This window comes from Petaurus breviceps, unplaced genomic scaffold, assembly GCF_028583685.1.
Source record: "Petaurus breviceps papuanus isolate PSGF00001 unplaced genomic scaffold, PetGlider_PUasm1.0 64, whole genome shotgun sequence".
Lineage (NCBI taxonomy): Eukaryota > Metazoa > Chordata > Mammalia > Diprotodontia > Petauridae > Petaurus > Petaurus breviceps.
In genome coordinates, this window is record NW_027186428.1 from 6,293,091 (window position 1) to 6,318,647 (window position 25,557).

At 40.9% G+C, this 25,557-nt stretch overlaps 1 protein-coding gene across 1 annotated transcript in view; it reads right to left on the reverse strand.

The window, feature by feature from the left end:
- The window catches only part of AHNAK2 (AHNAK nucleoprotein 2), a 112,426-nt gene that overhangs the window by 18,463 nt on the left and 68,406 nt on the right, over window positions 1-25,557 (reverse strand). The window contains exons 2-5 of the mRNA XM_069103837.1: window positions 11,192-11,250; window positions 10,634-10,732; window positions 8,174-8,275; window positions 3,332-3,473 (exon numbers count right to left, since the gene is read on the reverse strand). Of these exons, the coding sequence (XP_068959938.1) occupies window positions 3,332-3,473; window positions 8,174-8,275; window positions 10,634-10,732; window positions 11,192-11,250 (402 nt within the window). The remainder of the gene's footprint in view (window positions 1-3,331; window positions 3,474-8,173; window positions 8,276-10,633; window positions 10,733-11,191; window positions 11,251-25,557) is intronic.

Consider the following 25,557-nt stretch of genomic DNA (forward strand, 5'->3'; position numbering starts at 1 on the left):
GGTTAAAGAGGTAAATATATACATACATATGCACATATTATATATATATATATATATAGTTATAAAAGTCTTCTATATTCAAAAAATAAGAGGGCAAGGGGATAGGGTGGGGGAGAGAAAAAGGGAGGAATTCTTGAAGAAGTAGGTGGGTTAAGGAACAGGACGGCATGGTAGTGGGTAGAAGTAAAGCAGAGGAGTGAGGAGGGATACGAATAGGGTGAGGATAATGAGGAAAAACAGGAAAGAGGAAAATATGATGCAAGTAATTATGAATTTAAAATGTGAATGGTATGAATTTACCCATAAAACTGATAAATTAAAAATTTTGAATTCAACAATATCTTGCTTTCAGGAAATGCTATAAAAATGAGACATATACAAAAAAAACATAAAATAAAGGGGAGGAGTAAAATTTATTATATAAAAAATCAGGTGTAGTAATCATGATCTCAGACAAAGTTAAAGCTAAAATAAATTTAATAAAAAGAGAAAAATAGGGAAACTACACTATGTATTAGCCATTTTATTCAATATTGTTTTAGAACATTTAAAATAACTAGACAGTATAAAATACCTGAGCATATACCTGACAAGCAGACAAAGGGACTATATGAATATAAACATAAAATACTTTTTATACAAATAAACTCAGATCTAAATAATTGAACTAATATTTTTTGTTCATGGGTAGGTATAGCCAATATTAATTTAAAAAACATTTTTGGAAGGGGTTTGCAGAGCAATTGGGGTTAAGTGACTTGCCCTAGGTCACACAGCTAGTAAGTGTTAAGTGTCTGAGGCCACATTTGAACTCAGGTCCTCCTGACTCCAGGGTCAGTACTCTATTCACTGTGCCACCTAGCCGCCCCCTAATATAATTTATAAAATGACGATTTTTACTTGACTAACCTATTTATATAATGCCATCTCAATTAAATTACTAAAAAATTATATTACTGAGTTAGAAAAAATAACAGAGGTCATTTAGAAGAACAAAAGGTCAAGAACTTCAAAGAAACCAGGGAAAAAAAGATGTAAAGGAAGCAGATCCAGTAGTATCAGACCTTAAACAATATTAGAAAGTGAGAGCACTGTTGAAGTATTCATAAAATGAATAATTTTGATTATTTTTAATTAAAATTTTCTTGTACAAACAAAACCTATGAAGCCAAGAATAGAAGGAATGCAGAAAATTGGGGGGAATCTTTTCATAGACAATCTCTCAGATAGAATGGGATCGGATTGTAATAATCCTGTGATGTAGGAAATGATGAACTGGTTGATTTAGAAAAACATGGAAAGACTTTGACTTATGAAAGAAGATGCTATCCACCTTCCGAGAAACTGATGACAAGTAGAAATAAGCATAGTATCGTCTTACATATATGTGTATGAGTGTATTTATGTGCATGTTTATAGATATCTACATATATGTATAATAGATGTGTGTTTATGTATATGTGTGTGTGTATATATATATATATACGTCTATGTGTCTGTGCATATATATATATATATATATCCATGCTTCATTGTAGCCTTCTTGGGTGGATGGGCGGAGAGAATAAAATAAAAAGTATACAACAGAGAACAAAAGAAAACCTACAAGGAAGCCAAAAAAAAAGGCTGGGTAGCTTTTAAAACAATGTGTAGTCTATGTTATGTAGGTTTTCTTGAAATGGAAATGTATTGCTGTAATCCTCTGTTATGCTCTGCTGTGTACATGGCAATGTTTTTCTTTTCTTATTTTGTGCTGAAATTTAAAATAAATTTGAAGCCTTTAAAAAATACTTTTTTATCCCCTACCCTTGTAGACAGAGGAAAGGGAAACATGGTTTGCTGAATGATCACATATGGGTAGACTATCTCCAAACGCACATGCCATTTGGAAGCTTTCTGATTGGCTGAGAGGGAGCCTGGAATTGTAGAATGAACCAATGAGCTCGATTTCAAGTGCCCGGGTAAATAAATCCTAGACTATTTTTAATAATTATTATCAGTTCTTTCAGGAGAGATGTCATTCCTATCTTAGGCATGAAAGAGTCATGTTTGTCCTATACTAGAAAGGGTAATGATGGGCTGAGCTGGCCTGGAGACTTTTAGCTTCATAGAATAACTTAGTAAGTAAGTACATCCAGTCTAACTAGGATGGGGTAGTTTTATATATGCTTTCTTCTAGTGTATTATTTCTCAATGAGTATATGTTGTCTCCCTCACCCCACCTCCATGGGGAAAAAAAAACAATAAAATGAATAGTTGTGTCTGGAATGTGGGGCAATATATACAGGGGAAGAGTAGCAGATACCAAGTTGGGACATCTAGTTATGGTGGCAATGGTAAGGGGTAAGAGCCAAGTTGACCACAGACTGAAGAAGGCAGATCCTTGAGCCCAGGAAGAAAAAGCAAGCTCAGAGATGAGGAAGGTCATGGAGCTCAGATCTCAGGTTGGGGTTTAGAGATCGAGGAAACACTAGAAAGTAGTGAGAGATGAAAGCTCTGGGACCAACTCAACAAACATTTATTAAGATGTTCAAGATACCCCTGAAAAATCTAAGCCCCGTCTCCTCCTACCATAGGCTCCAGAGTAGGGCTATATCTTTGGAAAGCAAGTTTTAAGGCCCATGGCTATTGTTTTTTGTCCTTTGTTCTCAAAGAGGGCCATGACATCAGGGAGATGATGCCATGACACGCTAGTGAATTGGATTTCAGTGAGGGAGGGCTGTACAAAGTCACCAGACTCACTTTCTCCTCCAGAACCATCTGGGTCGAGTGGCAAGATATAGACCAGGAGGAACGGAGATGGCCCTCCTTTCTAAGGGAACCTATATGAGAAATCTGGGGCCCTAGGAGAAGTGACCTACCCAAGGTCATACAGATCATGTCAGTACCAGGACCCAATTCAAATCCTTTTACACCCTTACTCAACAGTCAAATATTCACTATACTATACTGCCTTTGTGGTGAGTTTGGCTAAGGACATGGGTTGGGGGAAATAGAAAGAGGCAGAGAGGGGCGGCTAGGTGGTGCAGTGAGTAAAAGCGCTGGCCCCGGAATTGGAAGGACCTGAGTTAGGTTCCAGCTTCAGACATTTAACACAAAAAAACTAGCCGTGTAACCTTGGGCAAGTTACTTAACCCCAATTGCCCTCCAAAAGGAAAAAAAATAAAAGGCAGAGATATTTAGGTGGAAATGATCAGTAGGTGAATAGAGACTTACAATTCTGGAGCTAAGGACAGAGGTAGGGGTGAAGATGGGGACTTTATAATGAGACTTTTTCTCTCCTCCACCATCATCCCAAAGTTTTCCCCCAGCCTGTAGGAGAAGACAGTACCTTCTTTCATGCTGAACAGCTTGGCGGCAGAAGAGTCCTTCAGGACTTGCTTGACAAAGATTCCCTCCTTCCCACCACCAGTGACACTGTAGCCACTGGCTCCAGCCTCCACATCTGTCTGCAAAGTCACCTCCATTGGTTCCTGCACAGTCAAGACAGAAGCAGACAGAGCTCTGAAAAAGGACAGACTAACCCTAGTTAACATGTGACATCGAAAGAAACCAAATTAAACTGAGGGGAGCCATGGTGTCAGAGTTTTAGACTAGACTCTGCTTTGACCCAAACCCATCCTTTCATGAGCCTACATGATCTGCCAGAGATCCAAAATAACCCTGTCTTTTTTTCTGGGTTCTGTCAGCCTTGCTTCTCCAAACATTAGAATCTGAGTTGAAAGGTCAACTAGTCTGAGCAGTACCTGAGCAGGAATCTCTTCTGTAATCTCTTCAGAGTGATTCTCCAACCTCCAATTGAAGACGCCAGCACCAAAGAGCCCAGCTCACTGCCTTGATAAGCATCTTGTTCTATTTTTGGTCATTAGTTCCCTCTGCCTGGAAGTCTTCAAGTAGAGGCAGGGATGGCTGCTTATGGAGGGGTGGGACAGTGGGGGCATGCGGGAATTATTCTCATTCCTGTTGGACCAGAGCCATCTGCAGTCCCTTCCAAACTAGAGGTTTTGTGGTTCTATGAAGCCAGGTCTACAGCTGCAAAGGGCACTAAACTTCAAAGAAATATTCTGGCGGAAACATAATTCTCTATAGATTTCAAACTTTTAGATGCATTGCAAAGAATCCTAGATTTAGAATAAGAAAATCCCTTCTAGCTTTGAAATTCTATAAGCAATGTTCTAAGATTCCTTTAAGCTCTTCTTCAATCCTATGCTTAAGAAGAGAGACTACACAGTTTCTCATCTTTCTATTTCCAGTATCTAGCACTTTAGGAGGCGGGAAGGAATCTCAGGGCCTGTGATTTCGTAAGTATAAAGAACTCTTTCCACCAGGGACCATTAGCATGCTACCTGTACTTTATAGCCTTAGACTTGTCTGGTACATGAAGAGGCTGGGACTTGCCTATCATGGCCATGAAGCTAGTGGTAAAGGCAGAACCTGGGGGTCTTTCTGACCCCAAAGCCCCATATATCTACTATCTTCTGAAACTTGTCACCCAGCTGAGACTCAGATACTCAAAGGCTCCGTGAGCTCATCAGTTAGAGCTCCCTACAACCGTCATTCCTGCCTAAACACTTCCAAACCACATTTTAATCTGGCTCATACCACACAAAGAGTTTGACAAAGCAAATCTAGAGCATTCTTCTTCCTTTCTTAATTCCACAGTCATTTCATATTCTGGTACTATCTATCAAAGGTGTGTGTGTGTGTGTGTGTGTGTGTGTGTGTGTGTATGCAACTGCATGCGTGTATATATCACACATATATACATACCGGTAGTATACATATATAAGTAGATATAATATATTTATATATATGCACATGTACATGCTGCCAGGTAGTACAGTGGATAGAGTGCCATGTCTTGAGTCAGGAAGATTCATCTTCCTGAATTCAAATCTGGCCTTATTAGCTTACTAGCTGTGTGACCCTGGGCAAGTCACTTAACCCTGTTTGCCTCAGTTTCCTCATCTGTAAGATGAGCTGGAGAAGAACATGGCAAACCACTGCAGTATCTTTGCCAAGAAAACCCCAACTGAAGTCAAGACACGACTAAAAAACGACTGAAGGACATTCATGTCACACTGATATATGCCTGCCTAACTCCGTCAGCATGCATATGTAGATCCTTGGTGATAGGTCAAGGCCTGATAAACCAGCACAGCATTGTCAGCATGTCCCATGCAGGACTTCTCCATCCATAAGGAATCTCTTTCTGATTTAGACTCTTCACTGAACCTCCTCCATCACAAGGCAAGCACCTTTGGGAAACATCTCTTCTATACCTCATCTGATATTAATAAATAAGGTCATCTCTGTTGTTAAGTCTTTCAAGAAATCTCAGAAAATTTTTCTATATTGATGAAATGAACCTTGTTGGAAAATAGCCCTTAAGCCAGTTTTTCGCTCTATCAAATCAAATGCTTTTTTTTTTTATAAGCAACAAACAATAAATACGATGGTATTGTGTATTCTCTACATCTTCCAGTATAATGTGACAGATGGAGTCTACTGTGGAATAGTGCTCGGGAAAGCCTGCCTGTTACCTACTAATACTCTCATCAAGAATGCTCTCAAAAAAAAGAAAAAAAACAAAAACAAAAAAGAGTGCTCTCGATACGTGCATAAATTATTCTCACAAAAATTTCATATAGATGAGAAATTAGGAATGTAGGTCAGTAGATCCTGATTTTCTCTTTATTGCCTTTTTCAGTATTCATAAGGTCTGAGGTTTTTTTTTCATTTACCTTTGATAGCTTCCCATTTTTTAAATATCTTGTGAATAGATACCTCAATACTCTCATAAATGTGTTGCCTTCAACAGATATTGAATCTATATACAGTTAGTTTGATATGATTACTTCATCTGTCTTTGTTCTCTTTAATACTATCTGTGCCTTCTTTCTAAGAATGCCTGGAACTTTGATGTCCCAAGTGTGCCAGCTCTACTCTCCTTGATGGTAAAAACAAATTCTTCATTAATTCTTTTTTGCAGATCTTTTCTATTTTTTCTGTTTGTTCTCCTTTTTACATTTTTATTCTTAAATGCCTTAAGAATGACTTTACCCAGTTGGTTCTCTCACAAAATTTTCTTGAAACTGGCTTTCTCTTTAACTACTTTTCTCAGAATGTGATGATATGGGCTTATAGTCATCTATCAGCTGTCACCATAAGATGATATAAAAGGGTTTATATTCTAAACTAGAGTTGTTCTTGCCTCTCATATCTTTGCTTGGCAAATAAGTCAAGTGTTTGCTGATTGATGTAGTTTTTAGACTCCTTTTATCTCCTTATTATGGCAATTGATTTCACTGGGCAAATGTCTATATAAAATGATTGTAGTCTATATCTCTGTCCTTTCTTCTGTCCATTTCCCATTTTTTAATGTCTTGTTTAAACAGGTCAGGCTACATACTACATTTGTATTCCTTTATCTAGCTTTATGCTGATATTGATCTTTGCTCTAACAAACTGGTAAGGAAAATAATATTAACATTTATATAGTGCATACTCTGTACTAAGTCCTTTAAAATTATTATCTTGGGGCAGCTAGGTGGAGCAATGAATAGAGCACAGGCCCTGGAGTCAGGAGGCCCTGAATTCAAAACCGGTCTCAGATAGTTGACACTACTAGCTGTGTGACCCTGGTTAAGTCACTTAACCCCAATTGCCTTGCCTTCCCCCCTCCAAAAAAAAATTAAAATATTGTCTCATTTGATTTTCACAAAAACCCTGGGAGGTAAGTGTTATTGTTGTCCTGGTTTTATAGTTGAGTAAACTAAGGCAAAGAGAGGTTAAGTGATTTGCCAGGGTCACACAGCTGGTGAGTGTCTGAGGCCAGATTGGCTTCAAGCCTAGTGTTCTATCCACTGTGCCCCCAGCTATCTCATGCATCAGTAACAAGTGGTTTCTTGACTGTTCAAACATAATCAACTTTATTTTTATGATGCTATCTGGTGCTTGCCATGTCCAGTGCCTAATAAATCTTTTCTCAAATAAAGTATAATACATAGACATGAGGCTCCTATTTAACCTACCAGGTTTATAGCCTTTCTAATTTTTTATTCTTTTTCTCAATATATTTCCCATCATCTTCACCCAATTCCATCTTTATAGTAAGAGTATCAGAGTACACGTGGGACAGCTAGGAGGCACTGTGGATAGAGTGCCATGCCTCTAGTCAGGAGTCAGGAGGACCAGAATTCAAATCTCACCTCAGACACTTACTAGCCATGTGACCCTGGGCAAATCACTTAACCCTGCTTGCCTCAGTTTCCTCATCTGCAAAACTATCTGGAGAAGGAAATGGCAAACTGCTCCAGTATCTTTGTCAAGAAAACTCCAAATGAGGTCACAAAGAGTCAGACATGACTAAAACAAGTGAACAACAACAACATCAAGGTATGTGTTGACTGGACTTACAGGATATCATCAAGTGGAAGATAAAATCTCTCTCTTTCCCTCCTCCACAGCAGGCATTGGTGTGAATGTGGCAGGTTTTTTTCCTGGTGATCTTTTTGCAAATACTTGCAAAATGCAAAAGATCCAGGGTCATTTCCTCAACATGATGATACATTGGAGTAGGATCTGGTACACTGATCAGTTACAAACCCTGCTTTCTCAGGTTCTTCTGTGCTCTGACCTTCTGTGGTTTATGTTCTAATGGCCCATCCAATTCAAATGAACAAATATTTATTAAGTGCCTACTGTGTGCAAGATAAGAGGCAAAGGACAGAGAGCTCCCCTCAGAGTCATTAAGACCTGCTTTCAAGTCTCAGCTCTGGCACATCTTGACTGTGCGATCCTAGGCAAGTCACTTAACCTCTCATTGGTCCCAGGCAACTGTCTCAGACTATAAGTTGCAGAAAGCTCCTAACCAGGAATTTCTTATACCAGTAAAATCACAGGTACAGTAAAAAAAGGAAAGCTTTGCAAGGCACTATGCCCAGGACTGGAGATAGAAAGACAAAAGTGGAAAATATCCCCTACCTTTAAGGAGATTATATTTTCTTGGAGAGCTTATAGTCTACAACATTCTCAATCCTATGGTCCTATGATCCTATGAAGAAATTAGAGTTCATGAAAGCCATTTCTCTTCTGGGCTTGCAGGATATCTAGTGGCAGGCATTTCCTTTTACACCATCAACCAGCTCCCTAGTTTCTCTATGGTACACACCTCAGATTGACTCCTTCCAGAGAAACTTCGGGATTCGCCTGAGTCACGTTTCCACCGGGATTTCCGTCTTCCTGAGGAAAACCGCCCTGTTTGGGTATCTTCCTACAAAGGGAAAAATATTTCAAATTATCTATTGATCTCAAACAAATAATAAGGAAAGGCTCCCCTGTAGCAGAGAGCAGGACTTGGCCTATAGCCAGGACTTCCAAAGCATTTTAAACTTGGAATGATATGGAGTATATATATAATAAAATATTTTATATGTTTTTACTCAGTAAAAATCTGCCTTTTGACCCCCAATTGAGAATAAAAGAAAAACAAAATCCTTGTTTCAAACACTTATGGTCAAGAAAAACAAATGTCTATTGTGTGTGTGACTATACATATATGTATATATATACACACACACACATATACATATACATATGTATATGTCTCATTCTGCTCTCTGAATACTTCACCTCTCCATCAAGAGGTGGGTAAAATGTTTCATCATTGGTCCTCTGGAATTGTGGTTGGTACTTACATTGATAAAAATTCCTAATTCTTTCAAAGTAATTTATCTCTACAATACTGTTGTCACTGTATAAATTGTTCTCCTGGTACTGTTCATTTTATTCTGAATCAGTTCATATATTTCTTCCCAGGTTTCTCTAAAACTATCCCCTTCATCATCTCTTATAGCATAAGAGTATTCCATTTTCCAATTTATCAGCACTCCCTCAGATTTCCTGGGACAATAAAATAGCAGAAAAGGTGTAGTGGATAAAGTACTACTAGGTGTAGTGGATAAAGTACTGGGCTTGGGGTAAGGAAGACTTGGGTTGAGTCTCAACCTAGATATCTACTAGAGGTGTGACCCCTGACAAATCACTGAACCTCTCTGAACTTCAGTTTTCTCATCTGTAAAAACAGAGGATTGGACTCAATGGCCTCTAAATATAGGATCCTATAATTAAAAGAGCAGATAGGTTCTGTGCATGTAAAATTTTTTTATATGCAATAATGAAAATCTGCAACAATTTGCATGTCCAATGATCAGGTAATGGCAGAAAAAATTAAAGGAGATTAGTGTGACTGATAATGCTATAGCGTTCTTCTTTGGTCGTTTTTCCCTATTGTTAACAGAAAGGAAAGTTTTATGCCCTGACTTGGTTAATATGGCATCAACATTACCCACTGCAATTTCTCTGAGTTTCGTTGTCCTTTATAATTGTTACAGTTTTATATATATATATATATATATATATATATATATATATATAGTTACTGATTATTATATATGTTATATTATAATATGTTATTGTTGTATCTGCTTTGTTCCATTCTATTAGGTCTTCAGAATCAAGATGTTAAGAGAAACAATGTTATTGGGGATAGTTAGTGCCAGAGGAACAATGGGAGATCAGCTGAGCAGTGTCACAGTAGGAGTTTCAAAACTTCAGTCACATTTAGTGATAAAATATTAACACTGCTGTCAAATGATGTTGGCTGGGACAGTCTTATACCAACCATAAATACCAATTAGACCTGATATCACCTGGGATGACTGGCTGGTGAGTTCTTCTCCATCCTCCTCTTCCCCGTCCTCCACCTCTCCCTCACCCCATGCCAATTTCCCTTCTACATATATGTCTCAATTGTGTTTACAGAGAATCCCAGCCACTTTAAGTCTCTTAAGACATAAATCAACGCTGTTTGGTACCCTGAGACTTGGGCCTGAGATGGATGTCTGGCCCAGGACAGACACCCTCAGCCATTGTACTGAAACCCTGCAAACCTCAATGCGTGATATGGTCTTCCACCCTTGGCCATCAGTATGACCCTCAGAATATAGAGGTAGAAGACACTTTAGTGATCACCTGCTACAACCCTTCCATCTTACAAATGAGCCCAAGGCTCCCATTAGGCAAGGGTTTGCCTAGCATTACACAGTAAGTCAGTAACAGAGACAGGATTACATAAGAAAGAGGAGTAGAAGGCATTCATGCTCAGGGATGGGGACTGGGGTTGGACTAGATGCCCTCTCCAGTGCTGGGGTCCTGTGATTTCAAAGATAAATGAAGCTCGCTGTCCTCGTTCCTAGACCACATATCTTTCCACTCTGTTCTGCGGCATCTCCTAAAGTGATTTTCCACTATGGGGTTGAAACAAAGGTTATTTTTTATTTAGTCAGGAACTCCTATTAATCGACAGCACCTGTCACTAGCTATTTTATTCTATTTCTACAAGGATGACTGGCACAAAGCACCCCCTCAGTCAGGGGTGAAGGGGAGTGGAGCATCTCTCCATGGGAGACAAATTGTCTATGGATTGCATCCCCCAGTACAGTATAAGTTCCTTGAAGGTTGAGACTGCTTCATTATTGTCTTCATATCCTCAGGGCCTGGCATGGTGCCTGGCACATAGTAGGTGCTTAATAAAAGCTTGTGAAATTTAATGACTGTAGCCAAGGCTTACCCCCTTGCTGAAGTGCTCTTGGTCAATGGAGTACTCATAGACTGGTGAGGAGCCCTGAGGCCTAGGACGGATAATTTCATCAATAGGTACTTCATTCACCTGCAAGAAGACGAGAAAAAAGGGATGTTGGCCTGGGCCCCCGCTCCCCCTAAGCAGCATACTTCCTTAGGAGAAAGTTGCAAAGGGTTTGTTTCTATTAAAGGATGTTAAGATTTATAAATACTTTCCTTACCCCAGTTCTATGGGCATTTTACATCTTACAGAGAAGGAAATAGGAGCAAAGGTGATTTACCCAGGATCTCAAAGACAGTGAGTGAGTGGGCTGGGACTCAGGCAGGCCCCCCAAACCTAGTTCGGAGTTCTTTCTCTTTCCTCCCCCCACCTCCCCCTCATTCCCTCAGACTGCCTGCCTCCCTTCTCCCCACCCCACCTCCCATCACATCCTAAGTCAGAGGCAGCATGGAGCTCCTGGACCACCTCCTCTGGAAGGAAGGCAGAAGCAGCATCAGGGGATGCTGGGACACCTGTGGATTCCAATGCTACCCAAACTTTACTTACAGAGTTGTCTTCCTCTGTTTCTGCATCAGGATCATCTGGTCTCAGCTGCCTGCCAGAAACTGCAACCAGAGAAGGGAGTTGGTGATGATGAGCTGGTCAGACACCCAGGGAGCAGCCAGCCTTGGGCTAGGAGCCAGGGCCAGATGTTCATTCACTTGTTCATTCATTCAACCGATCAGCAAACATTATTAAGTGTGATCAAATGAGATAATATGTGGGAAGTGATTTTAAAGCCTTTATATCCCAAAGTGGTGCATAAATAAGCGATTAGCAAACAAACGTTGTTGTGGTGGTGGTTGTTGTGAGCTCAGGAGCCCCAGCATACTTAGAGCCTGTTCTCAAGGAGCTGCCAGTCTGATTCTCAGATATGTGGGAGTAAAGCAAGGAGGATGGGTTGGGAGAATGATAATAGCTAATGTTTATGTAATTTTTATTTATACATACACATTATTTCCTTTGATCCTCACCACAATCCTATAAAGAAGACGATATTATTATCTCTATAACTATAAGGTAGATATTATTATCTCCATTTTACAGATGATGTAACTAAGGCTGAGCAAAGGCAAGCCCAAATTTATGCCCAAGGTCACGCAGCTAGTAAGTATCTCAGGCAAGATTCCAATTCGGGTCTCCCTCACTTTAGCACTCACACTCATACTACCTTTAAATCCAGCCCCCTTTAAGTGGTCCAGCAAAGGATGAACAACAATACCTATCTTTTATCTACTGAATGGGTGTTGCCTCAGACAAACTGAGACCTGGGAAAACCTTAGCTTAAAAAGGCAAAAGTCTCCCACTGTATCTGGGGCCATCACCAGTCGTCTTGACTTATGTCTTGCCACAGAACTCTGATGCGTCTGGAGGGGAGAGTGAGGCTGGTGACTCTGCACAGCCCTGCCTCACTTAAATCCAATTCACTAGCAAATCAAGACATCATCCTCCTGATGTCTCTGGTCTTCTAGAACGAAGGATGAACAATAACAACAAGAAGCCAAGGGACCTGTCACAAATCCTTTCTTCTGTTCCCAAAGTCCAGAGTCATCCTGCTGAAGACTGACAGGATGGAACATGTTCCATAACTTCCCTATTGTCAGGCTCATATAGAAACCCTGAGAGGAAGTTAGGTCTCTCAGTGAATAGAGCACCAGCCCTAGAATCAGGAGGACCTGAGTTCAAATCCAGCCTCAGACACTTGATGCTTACTAGCTGTGTGACCTTAGGTAAGTCACTTACCCCCAACTGCCCTGCCTTCCCCCCTCCAAAAGAGAGACAGAGACAGAGAGGAAGAAAGGAAGGAAGGAAGGAAGGAAGGAAGGAAGGAAGGAAGGAAGGAAGGAAGGAAGGAAGGAAGGAAGGAAGGAAGGAAGGAAGGAACCCTGAGCCAGGGAGTAAACAAAATCTGTTGGCAATCAGTATGTTCCCTAAATCCCTGAGCCCCCAAGTGCCTCACCTGAGAGGACCACAAGGGCCATCCAGACCACCCTCCAAGAGTTCTCTCTATTGCTCAAGACAGGCCTGCAGCTTTGCTAAGGTGGTAGAATTTAATAGGACAGATAATTTTCAAAGGGAAAGTTTCTTCAGAAAACATTTCACTCTGTTGTTACAAGGCTAAGATTTATGTATGAGCTATTAGGACATCTGAACATGATACCCACATTCCCTCCCTTTGCTCATGGGAGAATGTGTTCCATGGTGAAAATATTTACACAAGGGTGAGTATGGTGGAGACAGGAACCTCCCACTGTAGTCACATTTAGGCAGACTCCCACAAAGAGTGTAGAAAGCATAAGGATTCACTGGGAGTCTGCTTGTAGCTCTGTTGTGAATAACCCTTATTAGCTTTATTTAAATTGTTCCTAGGAAGGTGCCTTAAAATCCCTTCATTAAAATCCCTAGTCCCAAATGTGTGCCTTTGTGAAGTTTTAAGACCTGTGCTAATCTTACATACTACCACTGACTCTCCTTCCCACACAAGACAACCCCAAATTTATGTCCCGATACCCTAAAATGTGTGCAGATACTGCTGCTATTGGATGTGGGTACAGGAACACCCCCTTCTTCCTCCCAGAGGCTAGATAGAACAATGAATAGAACATTGATTAGATTCATGACGACTAAAATTCAAACTTGGTCTTAGACATTTATCAGTTGTGTGATCCTAGACAAGTCACTTGATCTCCCCCTGACTCAATTTCCATCATCACAGTGTTGTTGTGAGGATCAGATGAGACAATATTAGCTCAGTGCTTGTCATGACAACATTGTATGCAACTAATAAATATTTATTGACTGACATAGCATGTGCTCAATAAATGCTTATCCCCCCCCCTTAATTTCTTCCCTCAAGTGTAAAATGGGGATAATAATAGCAGATAGCTCCCAGCACTACTGGGAGGTTAAAATAAGCTAATATTTCTAAAGCACTCAGCACAGGTCCTGGCACATAGTAGACACTATATAAATGCTAGCTGCTATTATTATTATTACCTTTGCAGATCAGGTCTCACAAAACCCCAGCCCTAAACTTCATCATGGGATTATAAAATTCCATCTCTCATCTCCATGCCTTTGCACGGGCAGTTCCCCATGTCTGGGGCACACTCCCTCCTTGCCTGTACTTTATAGACTTTCCCACTGCCTTCAAAACACAACACAGGTGCCACCTCCTACACAAGGTCTTTCCTGATCGCTCCAGTTATGACTCGCCTCACCCTTTAAAAATTATTTCACTATTTTGTCCATTGTATTTTTTGTCCATATAAATATTGTATCATGTGCATGTAATAGGATATGTTCCTCAAGTTAACGAGCATTCACTTGTACCTTCCAGGGCTTAGCACAATGCCTGACTTCCTTTAAGATGCAGCTAAAATCCCATCTTCTGTAAGGAGTCTTTCCCAGTCCTCCTCAATCTCAATGCCTTCCCCTACTGTTTGTCTCTTATTTATCCTACATGTAACGTTTCTGTACATAATTGTTTCCATGTTGCAGCCTCCACTGGACTGTAAGGTCCTTGAGAGTAGGGACTATGTTTTTATCTTTCTCTGTATCCCCCAGCACTGAAAGCAGTTCTTGCTATGTAAATGTTAGTTGACTGACTAATAAATACTTGTTGAATTGAACTAAATTTAGATCTAGACTTTAAGATATAGATATAGATGATATAGATATATTTTGGCTTTTTGGAGGGCAATTAGGGTTAAGTGACTTGCCCAGGGTCACAGGCTAGTTTTGTTTGTGTGTGTGTGTGTGTGTGTTAAGTGTCTGAGGCTGGATTTGAACTCGGGTCCTCCTGACTCCAGGGCCAGCGCTCTATTCACTGTGCCACCTAGCTACCCTTCTTTAAGATATATTTAAGCCAACCCCATTATTTTATAGATCAGAAAACAGAGGCCCTCTGTGCTAGTATTCAAGAATGCACTGATGTAGTTATGTGACCTTGGGCAAGTCACTTAACCCCTGATCTCCTCTGGGAAAAAAAATCTTACTAGTGGCAAACAACCTAGTCTTCTGCTACAACCTAGTCTTCTGCCGTATGTATTCTCCCCAGCTCTGTGATCTTGGATGTGTCCCCCACCAGACCACTGGCTCCACCACCAGGCTCTATCCTGGGTCTTTTCTTCTCCCTTTATACTATTTCACTTAGTGACCTCATCAGCTTCCATGGGTCTAATTATCATCTCAAATGATTCTCAGGTCTATATATCCAACCCTAACCTTTCTCTCCTGAGCTACAGTTTAGAATGACTTTTTGACATCTCATACTAGATACTAGCTACCTCAAGCTCACCACCTCCAAAACAGAACTCATTATCTTTCTTCTCAAACCCTCCCCTTTTCTAAACTGCACTTTACTCTCAAGGGAAGTGCCATTCTTCCAGTCTCCCAGGATTGCAACTTAGATGTCAACCTCAATTCCTCTCAGCCTCATGCCACATATCCAGTGGGTTGCCAAGTTTTATCATACCTATCTTTACAACATCTCATATACATCCCTTCTCTCTACTCACAGTTATCACCTTGGTGCAAATGTTCATTACCTCACACTTGGACTATTGCAATAGCTTTCTATGGTCTCTTTGCCTCAATTCTTTCTCTCCACCAATCCATCCTCTACTCAGCTACCAAAGTGATTTTCCTAAAGTGCAGATCTGATCATGTCACTATGTCACCCTATCCCTATTTCTATAAATTTCAGTGGCTCCCTATTACCTTTGGAATCAACTATAAAACCTTCTGGTTGGCATTTAAAGTCAAATTGACTTCTTCTAGTCCTCTCACATATATTATTCCCCATCTTGTACTATGCAATCAAACCACCCTGTTTTTTTACTTCTTTATTTTTTTAATTATTTTTAACTTTAACTTATTTTCTTTATTTCTTTATTTTAATTTATTTAACTTTTATTTTTTAGCTTATTTAAACTTTTTTTAAACTTTTACTACAATCTTTAACTTTAACTTTATTTATTTGTTTTAACTTGTTATTTTATTTTTTAACTTATTTATTTAAAAAAAATTTTTTAACTTTGACCACAATCCTCTATCTCCCAGCTCCATGTCTTTTCACTATCTGTCCCCATGCCTGGAATGCTCTGTATCATCACCTGTTGGGAATGTTATAGACAAGGTTCTTGTACAGTACTGGTCTCTGAGGTCTGTTTTAGCTCTGAGATTCTGTGATTTCTCAATCCCCTTTCAAGGAACCTGCATTTGAAAAGGGGAGCATGGAGAGGGTGATGTTAATCCCCAAGGGATGACTCTGGAATGGTAGAATTTCAGTTACTGAGGTAGGTCAATGGAGATTGTTCCACTTTTATGCAGTGGGTTCTCATAACCCAGTTAAGGTCCTGGAACTCTGGTCAGAGTTCTCACCAGGGCGGAGAATAGTTTTTGTCCTTTATGTCTTTAAAATAAAAAAAATTTTAAAAAGCTTTCCAGCAGAAATTCAAACAAACATTTCCTGGGAAAGATTGGGGCAAGATAAGGTTTGGGTGTGGCCCTTCTCTGGCTGGAAAAATATTCTCGGGGGTGTGCATGTGGGGGGTGGGGCAGTTATGACTATTGTTCCACATTCAGTCCTTTGACTACCAGCGTAGAAAGAGTATAGCATCTTAAATTGAGTCAGACGATCTAGGTTCCTATCCTAAGCCTTACCAGATTGTATGACCCCAGGAAAGTCACTTCTCCACCCTAAGCCTCAGTTTCTTTATCTATATAGTGGGGGTACCAGTACTTACACATGTTAGCTCACAGGTTTGTAGTGAGGAAATCACTCAGTAAGCCTTAAGGCACTAGGGCAACTAATTGTTGTTGTTAAAGTGCTCATCTAACGACGTCACTAAGTTACCTTCTACCTTATTTAATAAATTTCAGTGACTCCCTATTACCTGTGATATCAACTATATAATCTTTTCATTGTCATTTGTGCTTACACTAGGAGAACCAGACAAAACCCAATTCTGAGCGAGGACCTACTCCTTCTGACTGGAAGGACCCTGTCTCCTGTAAGGCTTCTGGGGTATACACGAGGTCAGACTTTTGTATTCCCAGATACAAAGTCAGCTCCCATTGGGACATTGAGTGAGAGAGATCCTGCAGCAGCAGAGAAGCTATTTATGACAGGAAGTTTCCTTTGACCCAAAGAGCTACTCCATGATGCATGGAATCCCATCATTAGAGTTAGTGCAGTGGAAGGAACCACAGATCTGGAGTCAGAGGAACCAGATTTGAATCCTCATTCTGTTACCTAGGAGTTTAATGCTGGGCAAGTCACTTAATTTTTCCAGACCTTGGTCTCTTCATTTGTACAATGAGGGGGTTGGCCTAGATGACCTCTGCCATGCTCATCCTCTCTTTGGGTTAAGCTTGCTATCATCTTGGCTCCTCCTCACACACTCAACTATGGGAGTGTTATGGGAGAGTGTATAGGAGCCTATGGGACAGTAGTTCAGCCATTGAGGCCAGGACATCCAGAGGGGCCCACAACGGGGAAAGGACATTGTCAAGGAAGGATAGGGCACACATGCACTGAGGAAAGAAAATCTCTCAGAAAGTAAGTGAAGCCCAGGCCAAGAGCCAAGGACAAACGCCCAGAGAGTATGGCCCACTAAGAGGAAACAGTAGAAGCAGAAATGGCACCAATGCTGATAGCTCCCCTTTGGCACTGTGCCATTTATACAATGCTTTTCTTATGACAACCCTCTGAAGTAAACAGCACAAAGAGTATTGTCCTTATTTTGTGGATAAGGAACACAAGGCCCAGAGGGATGCTGGATTCCCCATCACGTAGCCAGAAAACACTAGAGCTGGGATTTGAACCTGGCTCTTCTAACCTCAAATCCAGTACTTTTTCTACTATACCACACTGTCTCGGGTTCCTTTTGTGACTCTGGGAAAGTCTCTTTGCTTTTCTGGGCCCCAGTTTGTTCATCCTTAAGATAAGGGCATTGGAATAGGCAAAGTCCCTTCCAGTCCCTGCCACTGATGTCCTCATCTCCATAGGCAGTCAGGGCCCCCCTCCACTTCCCGGCCCACCAGGGACAGAAGCCATGTGACCAGAAAGAGGTGTGAGAGGGAGAAGTGTGCTCCAGGCAGGGAGGTGCTCTTTCTGTAGGTCTGTGTGGCATTTGCTGGGCAGATGATACTTCCCTGGGGTGTGTTTAGACTTCCCTACATTCCTTCCCCTTCCCTAAATCCAACATGAAGTTTCCCTGAACTCACTTAGGCCTCCAGCCAGCAGCACAGGGAAGAATTGGGCAGTGCTGAAGGTCACAGCTTCTGGATGAGCTAAATGAGGTTTTATGGGAACACTCATCTGAATCCGCCTTGGCAGAACAGTGACATCTTGTGTTGATGGAGAGTGCCTCCTTCACCCAAGACTCAAGAGTCTTAGCAACTAGTCTATAGTCATATGATTCTAGGACTTTTTTTTTTTTACCAATTTTTTTCTCTCCTTCCCCAAGGTCTCAGTTTCCCCATCTGAAAAATGAAAGGGCTAGATTAGATAATTCTAGAATCCCTTCCACCTCTGACATTTTATGTTCTCTCTTTCCAAGAGGAGGTCCCAGAACCAAACCAATTAATTTACAGCTTAGAAAATGGAAGGTGTGTGAGAGGAAGAACTGTTTGCCTTTCTCTCTACTAAGCAAACAGTCAAGGAGGGGCAGGACCCCAGATAGCATGAAGGTGTGCCCTCAAACCTTTCCTGCCCTAGTCCCTATCCCTGGCCTGCAATCTTTCCCCAAACACCATCAGTTCCACAGAATCACACACACTTTCTATTATTCAGTCATTCAACAAATATCTTCTGGGCACTATAGGTGGGACCACTGTGTTACAGAGACAAATATGACTGGGTTCCTGGATTCAAAGAACTCACAGACAAGTGGAGAGAGGTAAAATCTCACTAGGCAAGAAGGGAAATGGGTCGGGAGAGAAATATGGACCCTGTTCTCTGGATAGCACACAGATACTGTTCGGATGAGCAGGAAATCATTTCTCACTGGGGGATAAGGGAAGGCTGCATGGAGGAGGTGGCAACTGAGCTGGTCTTTGAAGGAGGAGGATTTCACCAGGTGAAGGCATGTGAAGGAGTGGGTATAGGGAAGGATGTGGAAGGAATGTGTAGTCCATAACACTTGCAATGAATCTCCTGACCTGCTCCTTCTACTTCCTATCTTAGGGAGGACCCCTGACATTCCACCTGTCCCGTACAATTCAGGTTATCTTGAAAGCAAACAACAACAAAAAAGAAAGTGCACTGTTTTTTAAGGTGATGAACTGGTTTTCTGTACGCACAATGCTTCCTCTCCAATACCTTTCATACCTGTGCTTGTCTTAATTTCCTTGAATGTCATTTCTATAGCATCTTCAGGTTTACAAAGCACTTTCCTCACAACAGTCCTCGGAGGTAGGTAATACAAAGATTATATATATTATATACTATTCCCATTTTAGAGAGATGTTGAGGCATGGGGTCCAGAGAGCCAGCCTCAGAGTCGGGGAGTCACCTCTGATTCATACTGGCTGTGCAGACTGTGTACAAGTCGCTGGTCCCCAAAGGGTCCCAGGAAACTTACTGTAATTTTAAATCACAAAGCAAGTACCTATTCACATGGATAGAGGGAACCTCACTCTATTCCACCCAGGAAGCTCCTTATACCAATGAAATCACAGATTTGGTGCAAAAATAAATCCCCATTTTATGTGAGGAATCGGAAATCAAGAGAGAAGTGACTTTGCTCAGGTCACCAAGGAAAGATGTGCCCAACCTGGGAGAGGAACCAAGCTTCTCTGACTATACTATCCTATATAACTTCTAAGAAAGTTAACTCAGTTCTTTTTCCTCCTTCCTTACTCTGCCTCTTTCTGGGGCTAGGCAGGGTTTTTTTTTTTTTTCAAATACAAAGTCAGGGCCAAGTCCTCTTTCCCTTCCACAACCTACCAGTCTATTTACCTCCCTTCCAACCCTATCCTACTGGCTCATTTAACATAGGTTACACTTCTCTCTCCAAAGAGAGTCTGTGGTATTGGGTGTAACTCTAGGTTACTTCACCCTGAATTCATGTTGTGGCTTGTGGAATCAGTCTTATTGCTTTGGAATTGGTCCTTACATTCCCTCCCCACCCCTTCACCTCCTGTTACCAAGGAACAGAATTCCAGGTTCTGAAAGGCCATACTATCCAGCCCTCTGCTTCCAAGAGGACCCCTTATCAGTGTGTAGGTCAGGAAGGGTCACTCTAGGGTCCCTGAAGCTGCTCCTACCCTTCTTGGCAAGCCAAGAAACCTGGGTTATCACCCACATGCCATCTTGCCCTACCGTGGGATGCATAGTTGCATACATAGCATATGTATGTTCTCCAAAAGAGGGAGAGAGAACAGAGAAAGGGCAATAAAGAACCGCTTTATTTTATTTGATCTACCAGATCCACTCTAGTTAACTAGTCTTATTTCTGGAGGCAATAGCACCATGCAATCAATGGGATGAGCCCAATACTGGCTGCTGGGTCACCTTGATTCTAGTCTTGGCTTTATTAACACCTTGCTTTATAACCTAGACCAAGTCTTTTCCCCTCTCCGGCTTCAGTTGCCCCATGTGTTAAATGAAGATGGTTGACTATACGGTCTTAGAATATAGGTCCTTTCCTATATTCTAAGGTCTCCTTTAGCTCTGGGAATTTTAGAAAGAAATTTTAAAGAAAGCCTAACCTAGAGTCCTATACCCTTAGGGATCAGTGAATGTTTGTTATTATTATTACGGTAGGTTTCTTTTTGCAGTGTCTTTCAGTGCTTGCTATGTCCAATTCCTCCTGACTGACTTCTAGAAGAAAGTGCGGATGTTATACAGGCAATAAGGCTATTGTCCATTGTGCTATTGTCTAAGCTTTTGGCTTCTTTTACTTCTAAACCTTGAACCATATTTTCTCTCATGCTTTTTCATTATCATCCCCTCTATCCATCTAGGCATTTTTGTCACCAAGTGCCAAGGTACATGTTGACTTGGTTTGGAGGAGCTTATCACATTCTTTGTAGAATGTTTCTATTTCTTTTATCTCCCACCACAGAAAACAACGCATAAGCTGCAACTGACTTCTCTGGGATCATGTTTGAACGCTGTGAACACAAAATCATGTTTACACATGTCATGACTACTGCAAGGGGAGATGATTTAGCATCTTGTTCTGACTGTACGTATGTTGTCTTTCCCATTAGAATGGGAGCTCCTTGGAAGCAGAGATTGGTTTTGCTTTTTTTTCTTTGTATTCAAAGGACTTCCTGGCACATAGAAAGTGCTTAATTAAGGTCTGGTGATTGATTGATTTTTGTTAATTCTCCAAGAAAAGGCCTGTGAGTCATCTTCCCACTTAACTGCAATTTCCCAACATCTACTTCCATTGATAGTAACAATGTCAATATTGATGTGTTTCAATTCCTCCTAAAGGTTATCAATTACTTTGTTCTGGAACTAAGATCTCACAGAGTGACAACATCAGAATTAACACTTAAAGACTGTCCACAAACTGTGTGGATTCTTGGTACCCTCTACCCACTATTTCCACTACAGATCTCATAGGGCTGACGACCATTTGGCATTTTTCTTTGTTTCACGGACTGCCACAGGCAGAAAATCTGGTCATCTGAGAATCAGAGAACCTACTGGGTAAGTGTTTAATAAACACTTTGCTGTGAGATGAGAGTTCAGGAGAAAGCTTAGAGCTGGATCCAAAGGTACACATGGACAATGAACTGGCATCCCTGGTGCATGAATATGAGAGCCTATGCCTAGATGTGTAGATCTGGACATTATCTAAGGGAGATAATTCAACTTGCCAAGGATTAATCAGTGAATCCTGATAAGTTTGATGAGGTGAAAGCACCAATCATATCTCTCCAAGGAACTCAATGATCCATTCACACCTCATTGAGGATGAACCCTTAAATCTTGATATCTGAGAATGATTTGATAGACTCAGGCTACTTACTGTGGCTCAGACCTATAAAAGAGTTTAGAGACCTGCCCAGGTTACAGTAGAAGCAGCAAAAATTGAGTAGAATGGCTCCTGTGCAAGTATGTATTCCCCCTCCCCACCCCACACACACACCAGTCAGGCTAGGGGCAGAAGTACAGTGTCCTGGCCTGCACATGCTCACACTTATAGGGCTTGTGAGAGGCAATGGCTCCAGGAGAGGCTGGCAACATCTGACCCAGCCCCTCAGATAGACGGAGGGGAGGAGGATGAGGTCCCTGGTCAATGCCCAGTTCCAGGGTTTGACCTTTTCAGAGAGAGGAGCTTTTGAGGCCTCTTAAAGAAAAAAGGATCCTGAGGCTTGGCTTTCTATTAAGGTAAGAGAGAATCTCTGACAGGATGAGTCTGTTGGAGAGAAAAGGTTCAAGTGAATAATCCCAAAGCCCAAGGAGCCTTAGTGGCTACTATCATGAGTTATTTGGATGGTTCAGATCTCATGGACTACCTCTCCAGCACTCCCAAGTTTGTTTTCTCGCTGGAGTAAGCCTAAATCTTTAGGGTAGTACTGCAAAGCTGGAGGCCTGCATAGAGGAACCAGTCCTAGAATTTTCCCAAAACTCATCAATGTCCAGGAAATGACCCACCACACAAACTTTCCAGGAGGCCATGTCATGTGACTTCATTCTCTCCTGGGCTACCTGTCATTACCATTGTCTCTCAATGCCAGCTCTTTGGTTTAAAGCCTTTTATAATCCCTTCCTTTCCCTTATGAAGTAGATCACAACTCCCTTAGTCCCTCCACAAACCAAGGCCTCCAACAAAGCTAAGGGGATCAGCCAGAAAGCCGGGGTTCTTAATCTTTTTTTTGTGTCATGGACTGCCCCTTCAACAATCTAGTGAAGCTTATGGACTCCTTAGAATAATAGTCTATTTCTTACCTTCATAACTGAAGAAAATGGTCAATTGCAGTTAGAAGTTAGTGAAAATAAATCAGAATTTTTTCTCTGTCAAAGTTCACAGGCCCCGGGGTGTCTAGGTGGCACAGTGAATAGAGCACCGGCCCTGAAGTCAGAAGGACCTGAGTTCAAATCCGGCCTCAGACACTTGACACACTTACTAGCCATGTGACTTTGGGCAAGTCACTTAACCCCAACTGCCCTCCAAAAAGCAAAAATTTAAAAAAAAGTTCACAGACCCCTCCTGAAATCTGTCTATGGACACTTCAAGAGTTTGTATACCCAAAATTGAGAGTCCTTTATAGACAGCAGATAAAAGGGGCACAAGACAGACCTTTGGTCAACATCCACAGTGAGAGGGATTAGACATTCCAGCAATGGGGCCTGAAAAGGAGCAGCCAGGTAGATGGATAGCAGGAGAACCAGGTGAAAGCATTATTATAGAAACCAAAGGAAGAAAGGATATCTAGGAGAATGAGGTGGTTGACAGTGTTCTAATTTTAGGATCATAGCATTTAGAGATGGAAGGAAACTTGTAGTCCAAATTCCTCATTTTATAGACAAGGAAACTTTGTTCCAGAGAAGGAAAGGGACTTGTCCAAGGTCACCTATCAAGTAAGTAGAAGAGGTAAGACTAGAACCTGCTTCTCTACCTTCACAGATACCCACTATGAGAAAGGACCTCAGAAGGGATCTAGGATTCTTTAGCTAAGATTTAGAGATACCTCCTATCATTCATCATCCATCCAAAGGCTAAAGGCATACCTCACCCCCAAGCCTTCCTTTTTAAATTTTTTTTAGCAAACCCAAAACCAGGATGACACAATAATGTTAAAACAGCTCCCAGGGCAGCCCTCTAAATTGGATAACGACTTAGTGTCCCTAAGCAGGATTAGCCTTTATCCAAAGGCAAAGGACCAAGACAGAGTCGAATCTCAGAACTGGAAGGGGCTTCAGAGGATTACCTATCCCTAAATAAGCGTCCCCCTCTACAATATCGCTGAGAAGTAGATATCCACCCTCTGCTTGGGAACCTCCTGAGGCAGCCTATCACTGCTGGACAGCCATTCCCCTCACTGGACTTCAGCTTTCCCTTCTGTGAAATGGAGAAGCTGGATAAAATGGTCTCTAAGGTTCCCTTCAGCTCTAATAGTGATGATTCTCTGACCTCTCCCTACCACATTGAAGAGACAAGCTGAAGCCAAGCAAATGTGCAATGTTAATGAGGTCAGTGGATAGCAGTCTGCCTAGGCCTGTAAGGTCAATGAGGTCCAGGAGCCAGAACTTGGCAGGATATAACCTGCCAAGGAGGTAATCCCAAACCCAGAGGATACCGGAGCCAGAAGGAACTTCAGAAGCCATTTAATCCAATCCCTTCTTTTTTTTATAGAGGAGGAAACTGAGGTCTAGAGAGATCTATACAAGTAGCAAATAGTAGAACCAGAATGCCAAGCCAGATCTTCTAGGAAAGGAAAAGACAGTCATGCAACCTGTGCCACCATCTAAGGTCAGATACAGCAATCTTCAAGAACAAGGTTTTATAACAAAACCAACAGAAATCATATGGTTATCTCAATAGATACTGAAACAGCCTTTGCAAAAATACAGCACCCATTCCTATTAAAAACAATAGAGAGCATGGGAATAAAGTGACTGTTCCTTAAAATGATAAATAGTATCTATCTAAAACCATAGCAAGCATTATCTGTAATGGGGATAAGCTAGAAGCCTGTCCAATAAGATCAGGGGTGAAGCAAGGATGTTCATTATCACCACTATTATTCAATATAGCACTAGAAATGTTAGCAGTAGCAATCAAAGATGAAAAAGAAATTGAAGGAATCAAATTAGGCAAAGAAGAGACTAAGCTATCACTCTTTACAGATGATATGATGATATACTTAGAGAATTCTAGAGAATCAAATAAAAAACTACTTGATATCACTACAATAAATAGCAGTGATAATGGGCACTATTATTCAATATAGCACGAGAAATATTAGCTATAGCAATAAGAGAAGAAAGTGAAATCAAAGGAAAATAGAATAGGAAATGAGGAAACAATGAGGTTTCTTTTTGAGAAACTTGACTAAAAAACTACTTGGAATAATTAACTTTAGCAAAGTTGAAGGATATAAGATAAATCCACATAAATCATTAGTATTTCTTTATATGATCAACAAAGCCCAGCAGCAAAAGATAGAAAGAGAAATTCCATTTAAAATAACTGTAAACAATATAGAATACTTGGGAGTCTACCTGCCAAGACAAACCCAGGAACTATATGAATACAATTACAAAACATTTTTCACACAAATAAAGTCAGATCTAAGCAATTGGAAAAATATCAACTGCTCATGTGTAGACTGAGCCAATATAATAAAAATTACAATTCTGCCTAAACTAATTTACTTATTCAGTGCCATGCCAATCAAACTACCAAAAATTATTTGATAGAGCTAGAAAAAAACAAAAAAAAATTTATCTGGAAGACCAAAAGGTCAAGAATAACAAAGAAATTAATGAAAAAATACAAAGGAAGGTAGCCTAGCAATACCAGATATCAAATTATATTATAAAGCAGTAATCATCAAAACTATCTAGTACTGGCTAAGAAATGGAGTGGTGGATCAGCAGAATAGATTAGGTACATAAGACACAGTAGTCAATGACCATAGTAACCTAATGCTTGAAAAACACAAATACCCCAAACTTTGGGATAAGAACTCACTATTTGACAAGAAATGCTGGGAAAACTAGAAAATAACTGAACACAAACTAGTATAGACCAACATTTCACACTGTATCTACATACTGTTTGGGTATAAGGTCAAAATGGGTGCATGATTTAGACATAAAGGGTGACACCACAAGCAAATTAGAAGAGCAAGGAATAGTCTACCTGCCAGATCTATGGGTAGGGGAAGAATTCATGATC